The sequence below is a fragment of the Lithobates pipiens genome, unplaced genomic scaffold (assembly GCF_037356315.1).
Source record: "Lithobates pipiens isolate NorthernLeopardFrog02 unplaced genomic scaffold, aLitPip1_a1.2 Scaffold_27, whole genome shotgun sequence".
In the NCBI taxonomy this organism is placed as follows: Eukaryota; Metazoa; Chordata; class Amphibia; order Anura; family Ranidae; genus Lithobates; species Lithobates pipiens.
Window position 1 is genome coordinate 38,383,559 of NW_027507788.1, and position 24,346 is coordinate 38,407,904.

Sequence of the window (24,346 nt, forward strand, 5' to 3'; positions counted from 1 at the left end):
AAATCCTTTTTACCAGTTACCTGGACAGTGGTAACAGATGCCAGTCTTTTGGGTTGGGGGGGCAGTCCTAGAACAGTCGACTGTCCAAGGGAGATGGTCCAAGACCGAGAGGGCCTTACCCATCAACATTCTGGAGATCCGTGTGGCGTATCTAGCCCTAAAAGCCTGGACACTCAGGTTGCAGGGTTGCCCTGTCAGGATCCAGTCCGAGAATGCCACAGCAGTGGCTTATATCAATCGCCAAGGGGGCACCAAGAGTCGTGCAGCTCAGAGAGAAGTTGAGGGCTTACCTAGGTTGGAGTCCATGGTGCAGAGATGTACGCTCACCCTTGCAAATGCACACAGCCCACGGTAACAAAGAGATAAGCTACCTGGGCTGTGAATCTGTGCACAGGGGCTTGACAGGAATATACAAGGGATAGTCGAAGTAGAGCCGTAGACGGGGATTCCAGAAGTCAGAATAAACGATGAGCAGAGTCAGGGTCAGAAGCCAGAGTCAGTCTTGGAAGGCTGTAACTGGAGCACGGGAATACTGGAGCACTAGGCAAAACAGGAGACAATTAACTGACAAAGCCCTCAGAGTGAGGCAGTGTTCTATACCCAGCTGATTAGGTAACCTGCCTCAGCTGATCCAGGAGTGACAGGTACTAATGGCAACAAGATCCAGAGTATGGTCCTAGTATTTTATGCAGAACTGTGCAAGGCTGGAAAGCAGGCTGAAAGGAACTGAGGTGTGGCTCAGAGGCAAGGTAACGGGAGCACTAAACAAACGGTCATTAGTTCAATGCCACCCAGAGCCACTTGGGGCGCGACCGCGCCTGGCCATCTAAAAGACACAGTAGGGACCATGACAGAAGAAAACCAGATCTTAATCTGGGCAGAAAGACGTGTGCCATGCATGTCGGCAGTCTTCATTCCGGGGGTAGAGAACTGGCAGGTGGACTACTTGAGCCACCAGCAGCAAGTCCCAGGGGAATGGTCTCTTCACCCCGAATTCTTCTTGGCCATATGCCAGAGATGGGGGGGGGGGGGGGGGTTCTGGATGTAGGTTCAAGATCGACAACTTTGTGTCAAGAGCGAGGGATCCTCTTGCATGCGGGACAGATGCGTTTGTAACTCCGTGGCATCAGTTCTCTCTGATTTTATGCATTCCCTCCTATTCTGCTACTGCCCAGACTCCTTTGCAGGATCAGGCAGGAAAAGAAGTCGGTGCTTCTGGTGGCCCAGAAGAGCTTGGTATGCAGAAATAGTAAAGGTGGCAGTAGGCTCTCTTTGGACCCTACCGTCCCATCCAGACCTGCTATCTCGGGGACCAGTATTCCATTCTACCTTACAAACGCTAAATTTAACGGTTTGGCTATTGAAACCCACATTCTGAAGAATCGTGGGCTTTCGGGCCCTGTGATATCTACCTTGATTAATGCAAGAAAGCCAGCTTCCAGAATGATTTATCACAGAGTTTGGAAAGCATGTCTCCTGGTGTGAATCCAGGGGTTGGCACCCCAGATAATGTCATAAGCAGAATCCTCAAATTTCTGCAAAATGGGTTAGAGATGAAACTGGCCTTGAGTACCATCAAGGGCCAAGTCTCGCCTTATCGGTTCTGCTTCAACGTCCACTGGCTTTGCATTCTTTGGTCCAAAGCTTTATACAAGGGGTAACGCGCCTTAATCCTCCAGTTAGGTGCGCCTCTGAACCCCTGGGATTTGAATTTGGTTCTGTCAGCTTTAAAGAGGCAGCCTTTTGAACCGATACATCAAATTCCCTTAGTTCTGTTGACCAGGAAATTAAATTTTTCTGGTGGCAATTTCTTCTGCCGAAAGAGTATCAGAATTAGCGGCCCTCTCTTGTAAAGAACCATATCTGATAATGCACAAGGAGAGTGGTGTTACGCCTTCATCCTAGTTTTCTACCGAAGGTGGTGTCAGGTTTTCATCTAAACCAAGATATTCTGCCTTCCTTTTTTCCAAGTCCCTGCTCTATGGAAGAGAAGTCACTACATTCTTTGGATGTAGTGAGAGCAGTCAAAGCCTATCTGGAAGCGACTGCTCAGGTTCGTAAAACTGATGTTTTGCTCGTATTGCCAGAGGGTCCTAAGAGGACAGGCAGCATTGAAATCTACTATTGCTAAATGGATTCGACAAGTAATTGTTCAAGCTTATGGTTTGAAGCAAAAGATTCCGCCTTTTCAAATCAAGGCGCACTCCACTAGCGCTATTAGTGCTTCATGGGCAGTGCATCACCAGGCCTCCATGGCTCAAATCTGCAAGACCGCAACCTGGTCATCAGTTCATACTCACCAAATTTTATCAGGTGGATGTGAGAAGGCATGAGGATATCGCCTTTGGGCGTAGTGTGCTGCAGGCAGCGGTACAGGGTCCTCAGGTCTGATTACACCCAATGTTGTGTGGTTCCCCTCCCCTCAGATAGCATTGCTCTGGGACATCCCATCAGTAATTACTGAGTCACTGTGTCCCGTGATGTACGAGAAAGAAAATAGGATTTTTCTAACAGCTTACCTGTAAAATCCTTTTCTTTTGCGGTACATCACAGGACACAGAGGTCCCTCCCCTCTTCTAATACACTTTTTTTTTTTACATTGCTTTGCTACAAAACTGAGGTACCTCCCATAGGGGGAGGGCTTATATGGGGGATTGAACTTCCTGTCTAGGGTGTTCCGCTTAAATGATGATTTTTTTTTTTTTAAAGTCCACAGCTACAAATTCTGCAGCTGCTGAGTTATCTGTCCCGGGGTCCAGCGATGTGGGGGTATCGAAGCCCCGCTCCTCTCCACCTCCACTTGGCGGCACCAGTATTTTAACTGTGGGCGCCTGGCTGTGGCCAGTCATGGCGCGGGCTGCACAATCCTCTGGGACCTGTCGCGTGTCCCAGATGGACACCAGCTTCCTTCCTTCCTTCCTTCCTTCCTTCCTGACTACATACTGTTGTCCTCCTCAGTATGAAGAGGAGCAATTTGAGTCCCACAGGACATCCATCATCAGTGGGAAGTGACAAACTACACACACGTATTCTACTTCTAGCCCCAGTACTCAAGACATCTACGGGACCAAGTAGCGGAATTCCATATTCAGCGCAAAGTAAGTTAGGGAAAAAAATTGCCAAAAAGAACATCTGTAAATCGGGATGGGAAGAATAGGATCAAGCAAAAAGGGGTTAAGGTAGGAATCAATTTAGGACAAAACAGTCTTTTTCAGTATTGACCAGTCTTTCTTACATTTTTTTTATTTTTTCTCCTTCTCCCTTGTTTTTTCCCCTTAGAGCTTTCTTTTAAGCCGACACTGTGGCTTGTTGTGGATCCCAACCTAGTGATCCCATGCCCTGATTTATCAACTTTGACTTCTGAGTCTTGTGTCTCAAATTCCTACAAGCCCCTCACATCAGAGAACCCGCCAAAGTCTGCTGCAGACCGTATGACTACAGAAGATTCTCAAGCGGAACCTGTGACCTCAGTCAGCAAACTGGTAAAAACACCTAGTGAAACCATCTGTGCAGTGAATACTGTCCTTCTCAATGAAAGTGCTCAATATGAAACACAGCTCAACTTTAATACACTATTGAAAATAAAAAAGTTGTATAGATTGAAACTTGTTATATCCTAATGCCTGCTCTGCCAGAGGGGTTAGGATGTCGTATGTTTTAACCTATATAACTTTTATACAATATATTATGACATTAAAAAAAATTAACCTTTTTAAATGTTATGCTTGCCTGCTCTGTGCCGTGGTTTTGCACAGAGCAGCCCCAATCCTCCTTTTCGGTTCCCCCTGCTGGGGGGAATTCTTGGATGCTGCCAGTCTCCATAGAGAAATTGTTTAAAAACCAGATGGAAAGGTAGTCTTTGTTGCCATAGGAGTTAAAAAAAACTCCAAGACTGGAAACAGGAGAAGCAACTGGCCAACCTGCTAGTTTGAGTAGTGCGCAATTCATCAATTAGTGCAAAAACTTTATTCTATAATGTAGGACCAGGAAAATATGCATTTCATAAACGAGCAAATATTGCGTAACAGAAAATTGCAGCTGCCACATTATTCTCAAGGGCTCTGCTTTCAAAAAAATGTAATTGTTTGGGGATTTAAAGTACTTTTATAGCAGAAAAATTCAGATTGTAACCTTACTTTTGAACAAAAAGCTTTAAAAAATTGCCCTGGTAGACAAGTGCTTAAATATCCTGTCAGTCCAACTTTTGAGTTGCTTATAAAGTAAATAAAACTTCAAGTTTTTTAAAAAAAAAACTTGTTAGCAATTGGCATGGAAATAATGTGCATAAAGATGTCCAAAAGTTTCAAAAGGTATCCCTTCCTCTTATTATTTTTTTTATTTTTATTTTTTGCCGTTAATGTCTGGCCTTTTCTCTTAGAACACCAGAATGGAACTAAATATTAGCCTTGGCATCTATAGAAAACCATTCCACATCTATATACATAAGATTTAACCTTCCTAGGGCTCCTCCCTACAGGAAACACAATCACTTGACAGCTTTGTTATAAGTCCCCACCCTTCCCCTTGATCCTCAGTATTGATTGCATTTCTCCCGAACACAGCCGCATGTGTGTGGTGTGTGGGGTTCTTTTTTTTTTTTTTTGTGAGACTGAATGACCAGGGAGGGTCTGATGATCCTCTGTTGAGAGGTTTTAGGGAAGCCGGGGAGGGCTGAACTAACCTGCAAGTTAGCACCAGCGCTCTGGCCACAGGGAGTGCGCGTCATCGCTGGGGCTGTATGAACCTCCACCGCCAGCCGTTCTCATTGCCAAGAAAAGTTTCAGGAAGTCCTATTTATGGGTATGAATGTAGCGCTTGTCAATCTCTAATCTGACAATACATATAAATATACCTATACAAATGGTCCTCTGAAGGTACTATGAGAAAAGTAGCTCACACAGTAGCACTCGCGGGAAGTGGGTGGAGCTGGAGTCACAGCGTAACCCAGAAGTATTAGAATGTGGCGTGGAGAGCAGAGCAAGGTGGTAAGAAGCAATTGGCTGGCTATACTTGCCCCACTAGTGGTACCAGCAGCCCAGGACCCTGCTAACCTCCTCATGGAACAGGAGGAAGGGAAGGCAACTACTGTGGGCAGATCCAGGTTGGGGGTCCGGTGAGTACAACCCCCTTTGGAAAGGGAGGTGGGGAAGTGGGTAGGAAATCCCCAGATTTCCCTCCCGCAGTTTGGGGGAAGACACACACATAATGTTATATACTATGTCTCTTATCACAGAGTCCCCCAGCGGAGCACAGGAGGCCCCAGATAAGCACCCTCCTGCCGCTACAGAGCAACTCCTCAAAGTGTGGGTACTGCAAGGACAAACTCTCCAAGTCCCACTCAAAGCCCTTCTGCTATAAATGTATAAATAAATTGGCAGGAAAAGAAGCTTCGGCATTGAAGAAAAAGTTTCTCTCATCTATGCAAACGGAAATGCTGGTAACAGTCAAAGCCTTCCATGATGCCGCAGGGCAGTCAACAGCCCAGGGCCCTGAGACAGAAGAACTCACCTCTAGAGAGGCCACATCCTGCCAGGAAAGCCTCTCTGGAGGGGGGCCCAGTGCCCTTCCCCCTCCCCTCGCAATCACTGCCTCTTGCCCAGATAGATGAGGAGGATAGGGGGGATATGGATAGCCAGGCTAGATCTGAACACCGCTCAGATGGGGAGCTGGATCCAGACCTATTAAGTCAGACTCGGGAAGATTGCAGGTAAAGGAGACACCTCTTTTACCAGAGAGGATCTGGATGGCAATATATGCTACTGAGGAGATTCCAGAAGCCCCTCCAGTGACCTCTGCACAAGACAAGGTATACAGAGGACTGGGCAAGGCTCAAGCCAGGGTATTCACACTCCATCAATCCCTGAAGGAGCTACGGGAATGGAGGGAGCCTGAAAGGAGGATTATCCGCAGGGGAGGCCTGGCAGCCTTAGGCCTGGGGGGCAAGTCCAGCCAAGTGGCCCATTTAACCACGAATCAGCTCACCATCAATGCAGCCTCACCAGTCAACATCAGCTCAGCCTCGTCGGTGCCCATCAATGCAGCCCCACCCTAGCCCATCAATGCAATCTGTTCAGTGCATGGGGATTATAGAGAAGATCTCCTGCTCACCTGGTGTGGCTGCTGTCATACGAAGTCCTGCCTCCTGGACCGGCTTCTATGATGGATGTCACCAGTGTGCTGTTTATCATAGGACGTCCTCGGCTTCCCGGCGGTACACGTCACCAAGGAGCGGGCACAACTCCACTCAAGAGACCTTCACTTCTTTCTTCTGTCTTCATGGGACAAAAAGGAGTCCTTGGATCAGGAGATATTACGAACTCCTCAGATCCTGTCTTCCCTGGAGTGGTGGACAGTCCCCAAAAACCTAAAGGGCGGGGCGATGCCAGTTCCTAGGGGTGGGGAGCCCATCTGGGGAAAGAGCCCAAGTCCAATGGAACAGCTCGCTAGGTCGGATGTCGTCCAACTACAGGGAGCTCAAAGCAGTGGGGGAAGCCCTAAAAGCCTTTCAAAAGAGCATCAGGGACAAGGAGGTTCAAGTGAGCTCTGACAACGCTACTGTAGTAGCCTACTTGAGTCACCAGATCCAGACTCCTGCTAGAACTGAACTGTCCAAACAGATCCTAGAATGGGCAGAAGGAAGGGTTCGCTCCATTTCAGCTGTCCACATAAAAGGGACAAGCAACTCGGAGGCAGACTTCCTAAGCCATCATCCGATAAGACAAGGGGAATGGGAACTGAACCCCGAGGTGTTTCAAACCCTGGTACAGATCTTTGGTGACAGGGCCATTTCTGGATTCCCAATCGACGAAACAGGAAGGTAAAGATATTTCTCGATTTCCAAAGAGGAGGCGTCGGAAGGACTAGACGCTCTGTCAGACCTGTGTCAGGGCTGGCTTAGCCCTTCCTTCTCTGGGCTGGCTGCTCAGCTGTTGGGTAATTGCCAGCTCTCATCTCTCTCCACAGTTACCAGCTGTTCTTGATCATGCTTGTCTGACCTGCCTACTTAAAGCTGTCCAGCTCACTTCCCCTCTGCCTTCGCCTTGGTCACATCACAAGAAACCATCTCCTGCTGTTCTGTTTAAAGACTGGCTTGCTGACATCCCTTCTGGCTCCTTATCCTGCTTGTTGTTGCTCTGCTTGGATCCCTGACTTCTGGCCCGGCTGACTACTCAATCCGGTTACTGGACTCTGGCTATGCTTTGACTACGCTTTTGCTATTTACCATTTTTATTTAATAAACCAGTGTGATTTAATTGTACTACGGTCTCGGTCTGATTCATGGTTTGACAAACTGGCATTACAAACTGGCATACACATTCCCACCTCTAGCACTGATCCCGTGAGTTCTACAGAAGCTCAGCCAGTCCCATGGCCAGCTCCCCCCTGATAGCACCCTGGTGGCCAAGGAGAGCTTGGTTTGCAAACCTAAGTTTGATGGCAGTGGCAAAGCCACTGAAGCACCCGAACAGGCCGGATCTTCTCAGGCAAGGCCCAGTACTACACCCAAGGCTGTCATTTTTCCAGCTGACGGCCTGGTTATTGAGAGCCAGATCCTAAAGAGCAAGGGCAGCTCAGAGAGTAATAAATACTCTCATCCTGAGTAGAAAACCAGTGACTAAAAAGATTTATTCTAAATTGTGGAAGACCTTCTGTTCCTGGGGTAAAGAAAGGCAGAAAACCTCCACCGCTGTTCCAGTTATCCTGGAGTTTCTCCAGGATGCAGTAGACCTAGCCCTAGTGGTCAGCACCCTTCGGGTTCAGATAGAAGCCTTCTCTGTCTACCGCGATATAAGGTTGGCAAAAGAAAACCTCCTCAAATGTTTTCTGTTGGCCAGGGAAAGGATTTCCCTTGTCGCCAAAAGTAGTTTCCCTCCATTGGACCTAACAAGGGTATTGGAGGCGTTATCTAAATACCCTTTTGAACCTATAGAAGAGGTTTCATACCTTAACGTTATCATTTTTGTTAGCAGTAGCTACGGCCAGGAGGGTCGGGGACCTGCAAGGGCTCTCCATGAAGGAACCCTTCCTATTGGTACATCCAGATAGGGTCACCCTTAGGGCAGGTCCTTGTATATACCAAAGGTAGCATCTTTATTTCATAGGACGCAAGACATAATATTGCCGTCCTTCTGTGATAAACCAAAAAATGAAACCGAAAAGAGATTTCATTGTCTAAATGTATGCAGATGTCTTCTTAGCTATCTAGAAAGAACAAAGAGTTTTAGGAGGTCCAGTCACCTGCTGGGTCTAGGAAGGGGCTTCAAGCTTCTAAAGCAGGGGTAGGGAACCTCAGCTCTCCAGCTGTTTTGAAACTACAAATCCCATCATGCCTCTGCCTCCTGGAGTCCTGCCTGTGATTGTTGGGGTCATGCAATGTCTCCTGGGACTTGTCGTTTCAAAACAGCTGGAGAGCAGAGGTTCCCTACTCCTGTTCTAAAGCCTGAGTTTCTAGATGGATCAGAGAAGCTATCTCTGTAGCATATGAAAGTTCTGGAGTACCAGCAAAAGTTAAAACTCATTCAACCAGGTCACTAGCAATGTCCTGGGCTGAGAAAGCAGGGGCCTCCTGGGAACAAATCCACAGTGGGGCCACCTGATCTAGTCATGATGCGTTCCTAAAGCACTACCGTGTGGAAGTGTTGTCACAGCAAGACTTGGCTTTCAGTCGGAAGGTCTTACAAGATGTGGCCCTACCCTGAAGGTAAACCTGTGTTTACTTGATTATCCTCTCAGGTGTGCCGTCATGGAAGGTGATAGGAGAAAACCTAGGTTAGACTTACCGGTAATGGTATTTCTTCGAGCCTTCCAGAAGGCCTACTTCCCGCCCTATGTGGAGGGAAAAGATAAGCTAAATGCTAGTTGGTAAGTACCTATGTAGAGCAATGCTCCTTGTGAACCAGTTCAGGATTAATTTATTACATACTGAGGTTCAATGGGAAGGGTGGGGACTTCTAACAAAGCTGTCAAGTGATTGTGTTTCCTGTAGGGAGGAGCCTTCATCTCTTATTGTGTGCCGTCCTGGAAGGTTCGTAGAAATACCATTACCGGTAAGTCTAACATAGTGTTGTTTTTTTTTTTGTTTTTTTTTCCCAAGGATATGTAATTCAACCATATGTAATTGGGAACATCTGGGAGAAAAAAAATAAGTAATAGGTTGGTTACCAAGTTGTCGAATACTGGAGTATAAAGCTGGAGAACCATTCACAATTACATTCTAGAATTTTTTTTTGCTTTTATTATTTGCATATTAAACACGCATACACCAACATTTTTACTGACTTTAAATGCAAAAACTTTATATATGGATGTAGCTTACTCCTTTTTATTTACTAAAATATTTCAAAACCTCTGAAAAGGGAATACCTATGCCATCTCATGGATAGGAAGGATGGTTTCCAAAACTGCTTTATCTCTTCTCTATATTTATAAACAATTGATAAAAATAGTGCGTTTTTTTTTTTTTTTTCCCCATAAGGGCCGGTTCACACTGCGAGGCGAGGCGACACGGCTCGCCTCGCCTCGCTCCCGCAAGTCGTCCCCATTGAGTACAATGGAACCGTTCTGAGAGGAGCGACTCGAGTCGCTCCGACTCAGAAAAAAGGTTCCTGTACTACTTCGGGGCGACTTCGGGGGCGACTTGCATTGACTTCTATGCAGAAGTCCTCTGCAAGTCGCCGCTCACCCCCCCTGCAAGTCGCGGCGAGGAAGTCGGAGACGCCTCGCCGCGGCTCGCAGTGTGAACCGGCCCTAATAGCAGCGCTCATGTCAAACTGAATATCTGACATGTTTATATACAGTGCCTTATACACAAAAAATACTTGGATAAATAAACAATTAATGAAGTTCTTTACAGTGGTTTAAGGTGAGGGGGAAAAAACAACAATTTTTCTTAAGGTGGAAAAAGTTCATCAATTCATGCACCTATCACCAGGCTTGTCACCACGTGGGAAACATCTAAGGGCTCAGTATAGGCGGAACTGCACCTTTGGTTCATATATAGCGCTCTGCTTTTTTGAGGGTCTCTTACCCTTCATTCCCTTACTTAATGCCTATAATGACTGGCCAGTCTTCTCTGCATGTGCCTATACCCTCTTGCCTCTAAACTAGTTTATTTAGCAGATGTACTACATATACCTATGAACAGCACTATTCTACCCTTTCTTATCTATAGCACTCCGATAGACAGTGACAACATATAACCACCAATCAATACAGTTCAATTAAGGGGAGAAAAATAGGTACCCTTTGTCCCAAAAATGCCTTACCAATCAAGGAAGTCTGATAACTCAAATGTAAGCAAAAGGCTTACCTCAGCCAGCTGATATATCAGAAATTCCTGGATCGTTTCGGATACGCGTGGTCACCTGTAAAACCCCTCCTAGGCAAAGCTCTCCACCTTCCTCAGACATTTTATAGATGGGCAACTCATATTGGTTAGTGGTTCCAAATTAATAACTACTGCAGAAGATACGCTCAGCATCTTTCCAAATAACTGTTCTGCTTTATTATGACACAATTGAAGGTATTTATACACATGATTACATAGGCATCACATTAATATTATAATTGTACGGTTATGGTAACAAGCGGCGTATCATAGGCAGACTAATTCTAATCAGGATTCGAAAGAATGCAAATGTACTAAAAACATTATTAGTGCCATGTGCACAGTGAGGGGAGTGTGCAATACATATAGAATACAATTATATACAGATCTTACAAACCTCCATTACAATACGTAAGATAATATAAAGAGCATAAATGCGAACCGTACTAGTGCCACCGTCTGTTAGCATCTGCATCAACGGGGACCACCACGCTAAGTTGGTTACTTCAGCTGACGGTGACCTGCAAACGTCCCTTCCGGCTATCGAGGAGATCACGCACCTGACATATTTCGTCACTTCCGACTCTGTCAAAGGGCGTGATCTTCACAGTAAGCCGACACAATATAAACAGAATGGGCGCGCAAACCTTCCAGGTGGTTGGAATGAAGCTAACTTCTCCCACTATTCAAGCACCCTGCCATAGCCAATGCAGAACATGGGACAGATGTCCACTCCCACTGGACAGGCAGTGAATCCCGCTTCTTAATCTGTATCTTAATCACATAGTCAGCATTCTTAACCCTAAAACGCACATAAACCCATTTGCACATTGTCCATATGTTTCAAAGCTTCCAACATGCAAAACTACTTTAGCAGCGCAATCACTTCATAGCAATTCAGAAAATGTTAAATTAAATAAAATGGCATTGAATTAGAAATCATGTAATACTACATACGTTTTATCTACATGGTTAAAACAATACTGCCCACCAATTAATCGGTGTTGGAAGTATTGCTTAGTACAAAAAAGGAATATTTATACTCAATGTTTACACCTGGGAGGCAACTATAAATGAAATATATAATATTATACCCACCCATAGATTAAAATATAATATGTTAAACACATTCATTACAACAATAAAATCATCATAGATTATTTATTCGTACTGAGGTGACCTATAATGATCGCAAAAACAGGGTGATCTGCGCTAACTAAAATGAAACAAAAGGAGAAGCAGCCAGCACAGTATGTTGGTTCATCAAACAATAAAAATAAAAGTCCAGAATGCAGCGCTTCAATTCAGAGGCATCTCTGATGATTTCCTTCTGGGATGAAACATGTGAGGCTTGGCCGATGCAAGTACGCTGATAGCCGCGGAAATTTATACATCATGATGTCTGTCTTTTATTCCTGTAAGTAGACTACAATAAAGATTGCATTTTTCTACCTTACGGGCTTCACTATTATTGCCTTTTCCTTCCTTTTGGGTAACTTCTTGGTGAATGGATATCCCATTCAGTTTTTCTTGGGAGTTCTGATGATTACATGTGATTGGTGAATTTGGAATCTCTATAGCCGGAGGGCCTGGTCATTGTATTACACAATGGCCACCTTTTCGCTCTCCTTCTTCACTATCCCTTTCCGCACTTTATTTTTGAGTGTCGTGTGTCATGGCACGTTTGGCGAGTAGGGTGTCGGTCCTCGGGCCAACCCTGAAAGTCTTGTGGGAGGGTGGACATAGGCCTTCTGGCTTGGTTCGCCCTCTTTGGGGGTCTCCCTTCGGGGGAGCCTCTACCCTAGTACCTGGGTGGGTCTGTTTCGGCAGACCTTCCAGAGAAAGGCGGTCGTCGGGTTTCGGCCAGATGGGCCATGTATGGTACCTCAGTCTCTGTCTGGAGCCTAACGCCCCGGGGGATCAGGGTAAGGTCCTTCCTAGTGGAGGACAGTAGGACACCCGTTGCACGTTTTTGTGTTCACTCTTGATGTGTGTGCACTTTTTTTGGCACTGGGTGGAAGTTTTTGGGTGTGTTTTGCACGCCACAGGCTTTTAGAATAAAAAAAAAAAATTGGAATCTCCTATAGTCGTTCTTCAAAAATTTGGAATGTGACACCACTTGGTTCCCTGTGATACATGATCATACTGTGTATCTTTCATGTCTTTCTGGTAAGCAGATTGAAAGCACTGGGGTGTGGTGTGCTTTTCCGTGCACACTGAAATGTGAGGTTCCTCAATATCACTATCTATAATTGAACTGTTATATGACTAATGTTGAATTGAAGCTCCGCGTTCTGGACTTCTATAATAATCACAACTTGCTATATAGCACATGTCTAAAAACATTCCATTCAAAATATTTTTGGTGCAGTTAGTACGATTATAGTTATTAATATTTCTTAAATCGCATGCAATTGCATATAGCTCAAAATAAATGGACCTTGACATGTTGCGATTCTGAAAACACATCTAAACTGCTTCAATATAATGGTATTGAAACTCTATAGAGTCGCATATACAAAAAAAATTGCATATTTTAGTACATCAACATATTGCCATAACCAAAATTATTGGTTAATTCACATCTATGCTACTGTGATCTAGTGGTATTGCGAGTATGTAAAGGTCTCAGCCACAATCGCATAGCAAAAAATTATGCATCATTGTGGTGCCAAAGCTTGTTAAAGCCTACACAATAATGTGATAACCTGCATCGCTGCAACTAACTTCAGTTGTGTGCAAAAAATAACTAAAAATAAAACTATGACCAAAATTGTATAAAAAATGTAATGTTAAACTACCGTATTTATCGGCGTATAACACGCACTTTTTTCCCCTTTAAAATCGGGGGAAAATCACGGGTGCGTGTTATACGCCGATCCTCTGCGATTTCTGGGCCCGAAGGCGGGCTTCAAGCCGCCGAGTATGGCCAAAGGCGGGCTTCAAGCCGCCGAAGGCAGCCGAGAACTACCGGGAGCGCCGCCAAGATACACAGGACATCTCAGCAGCGCCATTTTAAAAAATAAAACCTAACACTGAGGGGTCAACAATGCACAGGCTGCATGACAAGGCTGTAAATGACACTGACAAGGCTTCAGATGGACACTGATGAGGCTGCATTGATGGGCATTTCAATTTTTAAGTTTTTTTATTTTATTTATTTATTTATTTTTTTTTCCCCTTAAATTTCCCTTCTAAACTTGGGGTGCGTGTTATACGCCGATAAATACGGTAAATTTTCTGGAAGAGGAAAAGGTATTAATAATCCTATATTGTTTAGCAACGCGTAATGAAACCATTCGTGTCCAATTTTTATATTGAGGCCTCTTGGTGAGAGAGTATCTGTGAGCAAGATCCCTCACAATATTTGATCCTCTCTATGATGGTTTAAGACCCTCAATGCCCCAAAATTTTAAGTCCAGAGAGGTCTTGGTTGTGCTTTAATTTAAAATGTAAAGAGACCTTGTGGTCTTTGAAACCAATCTTTGTTGTAGATATGTTGAGCTATTCTCACCCTCAACACCCATATGGGTATTCTAAGCCCCCGTACACACGGTCGGACATTCTGCCAACCAAATCCTTCGGATTGTGTCCGAAACTGTTGCATACACACGGTCGGACAAAGTTGTCGAAAAATCCGATCTTTCAGAACGTGATGACGTAATTTCGTTACGATGGGACTACGTTCAGGCTAGTAGCCAATAGCTTTGATGTAGGAATTTGATCTGAGCATGCGTGGCACTTTGTCCGATCGGAATTCTCTACACATGATCGGAGTATGTCCTATCGGACCAGTTTGTCGGAAAATATTTCCAACAAGTTGGAAAATTTGGTCCGACGGATATTCCGACGGAAACAGTCCGATGAATACAACACAGTCGGATTATCCGACAACAGGGTTCGATAGGACACATTCCAACGGATTCTCCGACCGTGTGTACGGGGGCTTAGACGTATACCACATGAGTAGTGTTGCAGGTGATGAACTGCCTAATATCATAACTCTTGTTATTAGAGTTTGATTTAAACATATCAAGGCCTCTAATCGGTCTATTAAACTCCCGACAGGCCTTACACCTCCTACGTGCAAAATCTTTTATTAATCTTTTCTAATCTTTGATTTTTTTTTTTCCTCTGAAGTATAAGGTCCTCCAATTTAAAACCTACCCCATTAAAAAAAATCCAACCACTCTGGCATTGAACCTGGATCATCCAATCCATCCTGTGGTGTTACCTCCTATCGTAAACTTCTTATAATTTTATCATTGATGTAATGTTATAAAGTGCAAATACCCCACCCAGTTTTCACCCGCTTTTCTACTGCATTGCCCAATGCATTCATGGCTCCATTAAAATTCACTTGTGCAGTGGTTGGCTCATTATTAGAATAAAGGCTGTCTACCTCTAAATTCCTATTGCTAAGAAACCTTAGAGCATACATGGCTGCTGAGAATTATAGAATTGCTGGCAAAAGTCTGGTCATCTGACCTACAGTCAATACAAAAGGCAAAGTCTGGGTTAATTTGGCAACCTAACGGACCCCGATTAGTTGCTTTGTGTTTGTACTTTTTTTTTTTTTTTTTTTTTTTTTTTTATATCAATACAAACCCCCCCCCCCCCTCCCCTCCAGTATATATCTTTGTGCTTTTATCCTACCATGTGTCGTGAATATGTTATAATGCTTCCCGTACCATTAATGTCCTCTACCCAGCTCCCTCCCACTACCCATCCCCCCTCCCCCTCTCTTCTATATGTATTTGTGCTTTTATCCTACCATGTATCGTGAATATGTTATACTGCTTCCCATACCTTTAATGTCCTCTACCCTGCTCTCTCCCAATACCCATCCCCCCTCCCCCTCTCTTCTTCCTTTTCCTATCGTGATTTAAACTGGGGTGTGCATCTCTTCTATCCAATCTCTCCAATTTCTATTGAACTCTTTTAAGTTATTTCGTTTTGCGTATACTTCTCTCTCCTTACATAGATATTCATTTACAGCACTCATCCAATCCTCTACTGTGGGGGCTAGATTTGATTGCCATCTCCTAGCAATCATTCTTCTGGCTTGGAATAGACATCTTAGAATTACCGTTGTTACTCCCTTTCTCTCTACTTCCTCATTTCTATATCCTAAAATACACACTATGGGGTTTAATTCTATCACGGTCCCAAAGGCCCTACTTATTGTCTCTGCCACTCCTTCCCAGTATCTGAATAATTTGGGACATTTCCAGAGCATATGTATTAAATTCCCTGACCCCCCACACCTGGGGCAACGGTCATCTGTTCTCTTACCAAATCTAAATAATTTCTGGGGAGTATAATATGCTCTGTTAATTACCATCAGATGGGAAATCCTATGGGGAGGAGAAACCGAGACCTTTGGGCATGCTGATAGAATATTTTTCCACTGTGCCCGTGTTATATTGCCTAGATCATGCTCCCATTTCCCCTTCTCAACCCTCCCTTTCCTCTCGCTGTTAGTCTGTTCACTCAGCTGGGCATAGAATTTAGATATTAATCCTTTAGTGGGTCCTACTTGTGCTACTGGATATAGCAAGGGCAGTTCTTCCCATGTTAATGATACATTTCCAAACTGGGTCTTTAAGGCATGCCTCACTTGTATATAAGCATAGAATGAGTTTTGTGATATCTTAAATTCTTTTTGCAGTTGATCAAAAGATTTAATACCCCTGCCGCCATATAAATGGCTAAGTCTTACAATACCGCATTTTTCCCATTCTAAAATTTTTCCAACCCGCCATATTTCCTGTAGCTTCTTATTGTTCCAAAGAGGTGTATACTTTGTTATTTTACTATATCCCATTTTTTTTTTAACTATATCCCATAGCTTTAACATCATTTTTACTGTAGGACATCTACACTGGAATGAGTCCGCTTCCAGGGTCTCAATCAGCTTGCTATGTGGGGAGCCTGTTAGTACTAATCTCCCATTTGGGGTTCCTCCGTTCATCTCATCAATCCCCCCTAGCTGTTGTAATTGGGACGCCCAGAAGTAGCACTCCGGATAGGGGACTGCGAATCCTCCTTCCTCTCCCGGTAGCTGGAGCATCCGCAACCTCAATCTAGCCTGTCCTCCCTTCCATATTAACTCCCTAAACAACATCTCGATTTTATTAAACCAACTTCTATTGATCCATGTTGGGGCATTATGCAATATATATAAAAGTTGGGGCATCCATATCATTTTTATCAGATTACATCTACCAGCCACCGAGAGAGGCATTCGCTTCCATATAGCAATTTTTTGTTTGAACTTAACCAATAATGGGACTAAATTATAACTTATAAATTGCTTAGGATCCCTTGTCAAGGTTACTCCCAGGTATTTCAACTTGTCCACTATTGGCATTTGGGGGGTTCCCAGGGCCGTTTGCTGATCAGTTGGGTCCAGACGGAGACATTCCGACTTTTCCCAACTAATCTCCAGCCCTGAGAAACCTCCAAACCTTTGCACTAATCCCATTGCCCTTGGTAATGAGTACCTCATATCCCCCAGAAACAATAGGATATCATCTGCATAAAGTGAGATTTTTTCCTCTCCAGTTTTTCTTACAAAACCGACTATCTCCCGGTTTGCTCTAATTGCACATGCCAAGGGCTCTATAGCCAACGCAAAGAGCAGGGGCGATAATGGACACCCCTGCCTAGTCCCTCTCCCCAGCTCTATTTTCCCGGATAACTCATTGTTAATTTTTAGTCTCGCACTAGGTTTATCATATAGCATCCTAATCCAACCTATGAAGGAGGGACCCATGCCAAATTTCTCCAAGACTTTCCATATATATCCCCATTCTACGCTATCAAATGCTTTCCTTACATCCAATGCCACTACTGCACCCGGAGTATCATTATCCATTGGGATCTGCAAATTCAAAAAAGCTCTTCTAATATTTATACTCGTTGACCTGTTAGCTATGAACCCTGTTTGGTCCATATGGACTAATCTTGCTATAACTCGATTAAGCCTATTCGCTAATACCTTAGCCAGTATCTTTGTATCGGTACACAAGAGAGAGATTGGTCTATACGCTGCAACATCTAGGGCGTCCTTTCCTTCTTTATACAACAGGATTATAACCGCCTCCATCATTGATGGTGGCAATTTACCCTCCCCACATGCTCCTCTTAACATCTCAAGGAGTTCAGGAAGCAGTATCTCGCCAAAATTTTTATAAACTTCAATCGGTAGCCCATCCGGCCCTGGCGACTTCTGATTTGGCATACTCGCAACTGCTTCCTGAAGTTCTTTTAAAGTTATTGGGGCTTCCAGTTCTTCTCTCTCTTCTTGTTTCAAACATGGTACCTCTAATTGACCTAGAAATGTTTCCATTTGCTCCTCCATCCCCACTTTCTGTGCAGTATATAATTTTTTATAATATCCTTCAAATACTTGGCATATACTCCCAGTTTCCGTTGTAACCTCACCCTCAGGAATCCTAATCGCCGATATTGAGGAGGAACCCGTGTTATTCTTCACCAGTTGTGCTAGCATTTTTCCCACGCTTTCCCCCTCAGCAAAGGAGGCTTGCCGTTGGAACATATGTTGTATCTCTGCTTTCTTCAGGGTTATTAGCCTAAGTTCTTCTTGTTTATCTACCCAGATTTTTTCTTTGCCCTGGATGGGGTCACTAATAAAATCTCTTTCAGCCTCTAACACTTCTCTCCCTTTTTGTACCTCCTGCTCCCTAGACTTTCTATTTATTTTTGCTATTGATTGGATCAGGAGACCCCTCACAAAAGCTTTCAGAGTGTCCCATAGGATCCCTGATGTTACTGTGCCCCGGTTATATTTTAGAAATTCTTTTAGTTCCCACTGAATTCTCTCAGGGCGTTCTTCTGTCTCTTTTTTTATCAGTTCCAACCAGAGCGGGTTCACTTTCCACATCCTTTGAACCTTTCGTTCTCTCATTTTTAATACTGCTGTTACTGGGGAATGATCTGAGATCCCCCTGGGCTGGTATTCAATCTTTTCCACCATTTGTAAGGCCAGGTCATTCCCCAGTATCATATCAATCCTGGATAGTGTAGCATGCGTGACCGAGTGACAACTATACTGCCGGGCTCCCGGGTTCCCAGTTCTCCATAAATCCAGTAGTCCTACTTCTTCCAGGTACTGACCCATCCTCCCCTGCCCAGCTGGTTCTGCCAGTATTTTTTCTGGGAATCTATCAATTTTAATATCCAGGACCGTGTTGAAGTCCCCTACTATTATTACAGGAACCCCATCTATCCCCACTAAGAATTCCTGTAATTTAAAGAGCACTTCCATTTTAAATGGTGGAGGGATGTAGATATTTGCCAACATACATTCTCTATTTTCTATTAAGCAATGTAAGAAAATATATCTGCCCTTTTCATCCAGGCTGACCCGTTTACATACAAAATTCACCCCCGTTTTTACCAAGACACTCACCCCTCTACTATATGTCGAATAAACAGAGTGGTATTGAAATTGATATTTTCTACACTGCAACCGGTATATTGTATCTCTATTTAAATGGGTCTCCTGCAGGCAGAACAACTCTACTCCACATCCCTCCAACATAGATAACACAGCTTTTTGTTTCACCTGCGTCCCCAGGCCCCTCACGTTCCAGGAGCCTATCTTAATTTTTCCATCCTGCATAACCATAAGCAAATAAAGACAAACAATAGAGCAGGTAAAAAAGAGAGCAGGATAACCAATCTGCTGAGGATACTATTGAGATCCACTTGTCTCCCAGTGCCCCCCAACTCCCCCTTGCCTTCTTTTATTAACTTCTCGTATATTATGTGTCTCTTAGTGTAGATTATTCTATATAACTGTTTAATACCATTTACCCCCTTATACCTAATAAATTTTCCTTGTTTTTTACCACCCCAAGTTTTACCACCCCATATTTTGTGTCCTTTCTTAATTTGAGTTATTTCCTGCACCCCATTTATTAGTGCAAACATATTTTTTTTTCCCCTTCAACCTCCCCCATATTTTCCCCCCCTCCCCCCCCGTTCCACCTCCCTCCCACCCCTCCCCCACCTTCCTAGGTGTTACCCTAGGGGCTATTAGTGACCTTATACCACTCTCTTCACGACCTATTCGGCACCCACTCCTGTTACACACGCCGTGTATTACCTCCCTCCCGCCCCCCTCCCATACTACACACAAAAAAAAAAGAAAACACACATACTTCATCCCCCCAACTCATTCTAACCTCCTGGCCCTCTTACTACCGAGAACCCCAACGTCTAAAATTTTTCTTTATTTTCTTCTATCCATTTTTCCACTTCCATTGGAGAACCAAAACCTGGGTATACCCCAATGCATTAATCCGTAACTTTGCAGGATAAAGAAGAGCGTACGTCAATCTAAGTTTCTGTAGCCTACGCTTCACCTGAAAAAACTCCGCCCTTTTTCTCTGAAGTTCTGGGGAAAAATCGGCATATAGTGAGATTCTAACCCCCTTATATAACCTATTCCCCATTTCCCTTGCTTTCCGTAACAACACCACTTTATCTTTATAATTTAATAATTTCATCAATAATGGCCTAGGGCGACTTCCCTCAGGTGGAGCTCTAAAAGGCACTCTGTGCGCCCTTTCTATAGAGAACATTGTTGAGAATGTGTCCCTTCCAAACATATCAATTAATAAGTGTTCCATGAACTCAGCGGGATTTACACCCTCGCTTTTTTCAGGGAGACCCACTACACGCACATTGTCCCACCGAAGTCTGTTTTCCATATCGTCCATTTTTATTGTGTATCCTGTAAACTGCTCCTTCAAAGTTTCTAGCTCTTTAGTTAGGAAGGTTGTATCATCTTCTAGCCTACTGGTCCTTGTTTCAAGTTCTACCGTCCTCTCCACCACTTTCTGTAAATCTTGCCTTACCACCAGCAGGTCATCCTTCACTCCCTTCATTTGAGTACACAATTCCTTCAGTGAGATGTTGCATGCATTTACGGCCATTAACACATCCTTAATAGTAGGCTCTTTTTCCAACGGAAGGGGGTCACCTGTTATAGTCTCTAAATTCTCTAAATTCATTTCCCCTGCACCCGGATTCTTATTAACTGAACATTTTGCCACTGCACCTGCCTGCGTGTTAATATTAGTATTAACATGTCCCGTGCTTTTCCTTTCAGGCAGTATCCCTTGTTGTCCCTTAGTCTGCCCCTTTTTTGGAGGGGTCTGAGATGATTGTGCAGGGTTATGAGCGAATTGTTCCAATTTAGCTGCCGTGGCAGACTGTTGCATGTTTTTTTTCCCCCCTCTCCTTGGCCGAGCGCAGATGTTGCATCTTTCTTTCTTTCCTTTTCCCCCTTCTCGCCACTTTCCTCCCCCCTCTCTTTGGGTATTTCCTTCTCTATTTATCTTATTCCCATCCGATCTTCAAATCAGTCCTGAATTTTGCTTTTAACACTTTATTAACCTTGTGACACAGCCGTCCTCCACCATCACTCATTCAGAGGTTTAGTACAGTGTTAGCAATATCTTATACCCAGCTCTCCAGCGTACACTTCATGAATCGCATTTAAATCCCTGCTTTTTCACTTCACAGCTGGTGTTTTTTCACATGCACTAATTCAGAAAATCAGTTAGTTTTTCAGGACTGCCACCATCCCTTAATAAATCACCAGCGGTCTTGCCTTATAGCAATTCCACAGATATTCAACTCCAGCGTCACAGTTTTCCTGGCTTCACTAGCCACCAACTCTTGCCTTTACAGCAGGTAATTAATTGCATACACCGCTTGATTACCATTCGTTCATCTTGGTAGGCAATACGTCCTGGTGAGCAATACAGGGTGATGCAAAGCAATGTATTCCAGGGAGGGGAGGGGAGAGGAAAAAAAAAAGAAAAACGCTCAGGGACCTCCTCACCCCCAGCCAGCACTTCTCCTGTTAACTTTTGCCTGATTTCAGACACCACAATGTCTACTATGTCCGCAGCGTTGTTTTGCCACACCTCATTCCTCTATCTTCTTCTCCCCCCCGCACACCACCGCTTACCTCCCTCCTTCTGTCTCGGCTTGCGGGCGGGCGGGGAGAGCCACTTGTTGTCAGCTGTATGTAGCGTTGTTCAGCGAGAGTCAGCAAGGTTCGGTGGCTCTGATGCGGTCGGCGCTGGGGGGTGCTCGTGAGTCCTCGTGTGTCCTCGGTCGTTTCCGTCAGGGACTCGGGACCCGGAAGTGAACGCTGCTCCCCGAGGGCTCGGCTTAGCTCGGCTCCGTAATGCGGACGTATATCATCATCTCTCCTCCCGTCCGGCTTCAACAAGTAACTCCGACCCTCCTCACCGTGCGTCCAGCCACAACATCAAGCACGCCACACTCTCCTCATGGGGCTCAGGAGGAGGTAACACACGGCGTCTCACATCCCTCACTCCACCTTACACCTTACACATCCGGTCACGCCCCCCTGAAGTTTGTAACTGCTGTGTTTGTACTTTAATTTGCGTTTAGCATACATGCTTTAAGCAAGGGTTTTGAAAAAAAAATGTTTTTCCTTCCTATACAGTGTACTAGATTATCCTTTTGGGGTTTTTGCCGGGATTGTGTCATCCCAGAAGACCGATTTATTATACATTGGCAAACCACCCTGCAAAAGGTTGCTTTTGCAGGACCAAAATTGGTAGCCCCAATGGTAGGAGAAACTCGAAACAATTGGAATGTAATTTTTATTTTTAACTGCTTTAAAATATTTATGCATCACTTTAAAACATGTTCTCCCTACTACAGTATGCTGAAGGTGATTCCCCCTATACACCCATATCGTCTTCGCTCCATGTCCCAAGGTGTCATGGCAGGAAGGTGCGTGTACGGCGAAGTCTATCTCCATATGAAAAGTGGCCCCGGCCTCCAATCAATTATTGCAACTTAATATCCCTGGCACTAAGGAACAGTGAGGATGGAAGTCTAAATGTGCAACAGATTTACAGCTTTGTTAGGTGAGCTGATAATGGGACGTGTGTGTGTGTGTGTGTGTTTGTTTTTTCTATTACTGAATATCCAATTCTAGTTGGGATACCAGTATAGTTAAACAAGGCTTTACAATATTTTATACATGAAAGTATATATCACTGTGTGTATGTACAGGCTAACTAATGCTCTTGTTCTAAAACAAAAATGGAGGCATTGCTCTTCCTTGGACAATTTAGTAGGATTTTTGTATTCGCTGTAAAATTCTTGGGGTCCATTGAGTGATATAGGAAGATTTTTAACCTTTCGGGCTAAAAAAAAAAAAAAAAAACCCCCGGATAAAGCCCTATCTCCTAGTAATTTTTAGAGTTTAATTACACTTTCATCCATAATGGCAATGGATGACTACTGAACACAATTCCCACCAAACGGTAAAGGCTTACAAAATGGGTAGAAAGGTAGTCTTTGCCATAGGAGTTAAACAGCTCCAAGACTCGAAACCATAGTAACAGCTGGCCAGCCCACTGGTTTCAGAGTGGTGCGCACTTCATCGATTAGTACCGAAACTTTATGCTATCATTTTGGACCAATAGCAGTAGACTGCGACTGACCCCTTCAGTCAAGTACAAGTGCAATTCTGAATGAGATCATATCAATCTCTGAGGCCGATGTCTCCATATTCACCAAGGCCATGGGCAAATCCTATGTGGAATCTGCAAGAGAGGGCATGAGGGTTTGGCTTTGGCCTCTGCAATAGGAGTCAGAAAATAACTAAGCGATATGGGTCATAAAGTCCATAAAGGCATGATCGTTCGTTCTAAAAACCTTGGCCAAAAAAAAGGATCCAGATGCTCCCGATGAAAGCAAAGAAGACTTGGAGGACAGGCGGCAGAGAATAACAAGATTCCAGGCTGCAGATGTTGACAAATCAGTAGGTACACTGCCAGCAGCCTTCACAGTATAAGTCGGGGCCTCCAGTACAGCAGGACTGTCCCTTTCTCCCCATGTATAGAATCGGACATGTTGCAACCACATGGCAGTAAGACTCAGGGTAAGAGGCGAGGCCTGGAAAGCTGTTAGGGGGCAGCAGATCGGATTGAAGTTCCACTTCGCTTTTTGCAAGCCGAAAGGAGATGGTTCCTCAACCGTGTAGGGTATGAACGAATGAATGAATGAAATACTTATATAGCGCACAATGCGAACTGAATCGCCTCTAGGCGCTGTGGCGAGCTTTGATCATCTGCTAAAAGAGGAAGGTCTTGAGTTTTTTCCTAAAAGCCAGGTGATTTTCTTCCAGGCGGATGTTGATTGGTAGAGCATTCCATAGCAGAGGCCCTTGGACAGCGAATCTCCGATCACCCTTGGATTTATACTGGGATTTGGGCACAAGGAGGAGGTTTTTGTTGGCTGATCGAAGACTGCGGTTTGGTGTGTAATGATTTATTTTCTCCATTAGGTATTGCGGAGCTTCTCTATGCACGCATTTGTGGGTGAGGCAAAGGGTCTTGAACGTGATCCGATTTTTTACGGTTAGCCAATGTAAGCTCCTCAGTGAAGGAGAAATGGATTCCCAGGGTTTTTTTCCTGTTATCAGCCTTGCCGCCGTGTTTTGGATCAGTTGTAATCGCGCAAGTTGATATTGTGGTAATCCTATGTAAAGCGAGTTTGCGTAGTCCAGTCCTGAATTAATGATTGTTCCAACTACCACTGCTTTGTCATTCTTTGGGATAAAAGGGATGAGTCTGCGAAGCATGCGCAGTAGATGGTGAGATCGACTGACTACAGATCCTATTTGCGCATCCATTGACATTTGTGCGTCTAAAATAACCCCGAGACTCTTCGCTTTGGTCTTTGGGGAGATAGTCTGCCCAAAGACGGTTGGTGGAGACCAGGAGGTTTTGGTTGCGGGCTTATGATTTGGGTGTAAGATAAGAAGCTCTGTCTTTGATTGGTTCAGCTGGAGGGAGTTGGTGGTCATCCAGTCCTCTATTGATTTGAGGCAGTTTTCAAGTTGTTGTTGGTGATCTTTTTTTCCATTGATCCGGAAATAAAGTTGTGTGTCGTCAGCGTAAGAGTGGAAGCAGAGATCTGAGCATCTGA

General features: G+C 44.3%; 1 protein-coding gene across 1 annotated transcript in view; it reads left to right on the forward strand.

The window, feature by feature from the left end:
• The window catches only part of FOXR1 (forkhead box R1), a 39,082-nt gene that overhangs the window by 9,386 nt on the left and 5,350 nt on the right, over positions 1-24,346 (forward strand). The window contains exons 3-4 of the mRNA XM_077456825.1: positions 3,280-3,482; positions 22,067-22,275. Of these exons, the coding sequence (XP_077312951.1) occupies positions 3,280-3,482; positions 22,067-22,275 (412 nt within the window). The remainder of the gene's footprint in view (positions 1-3,279; positions 3,483-22,066; positions 22,276-24,346) is intronic.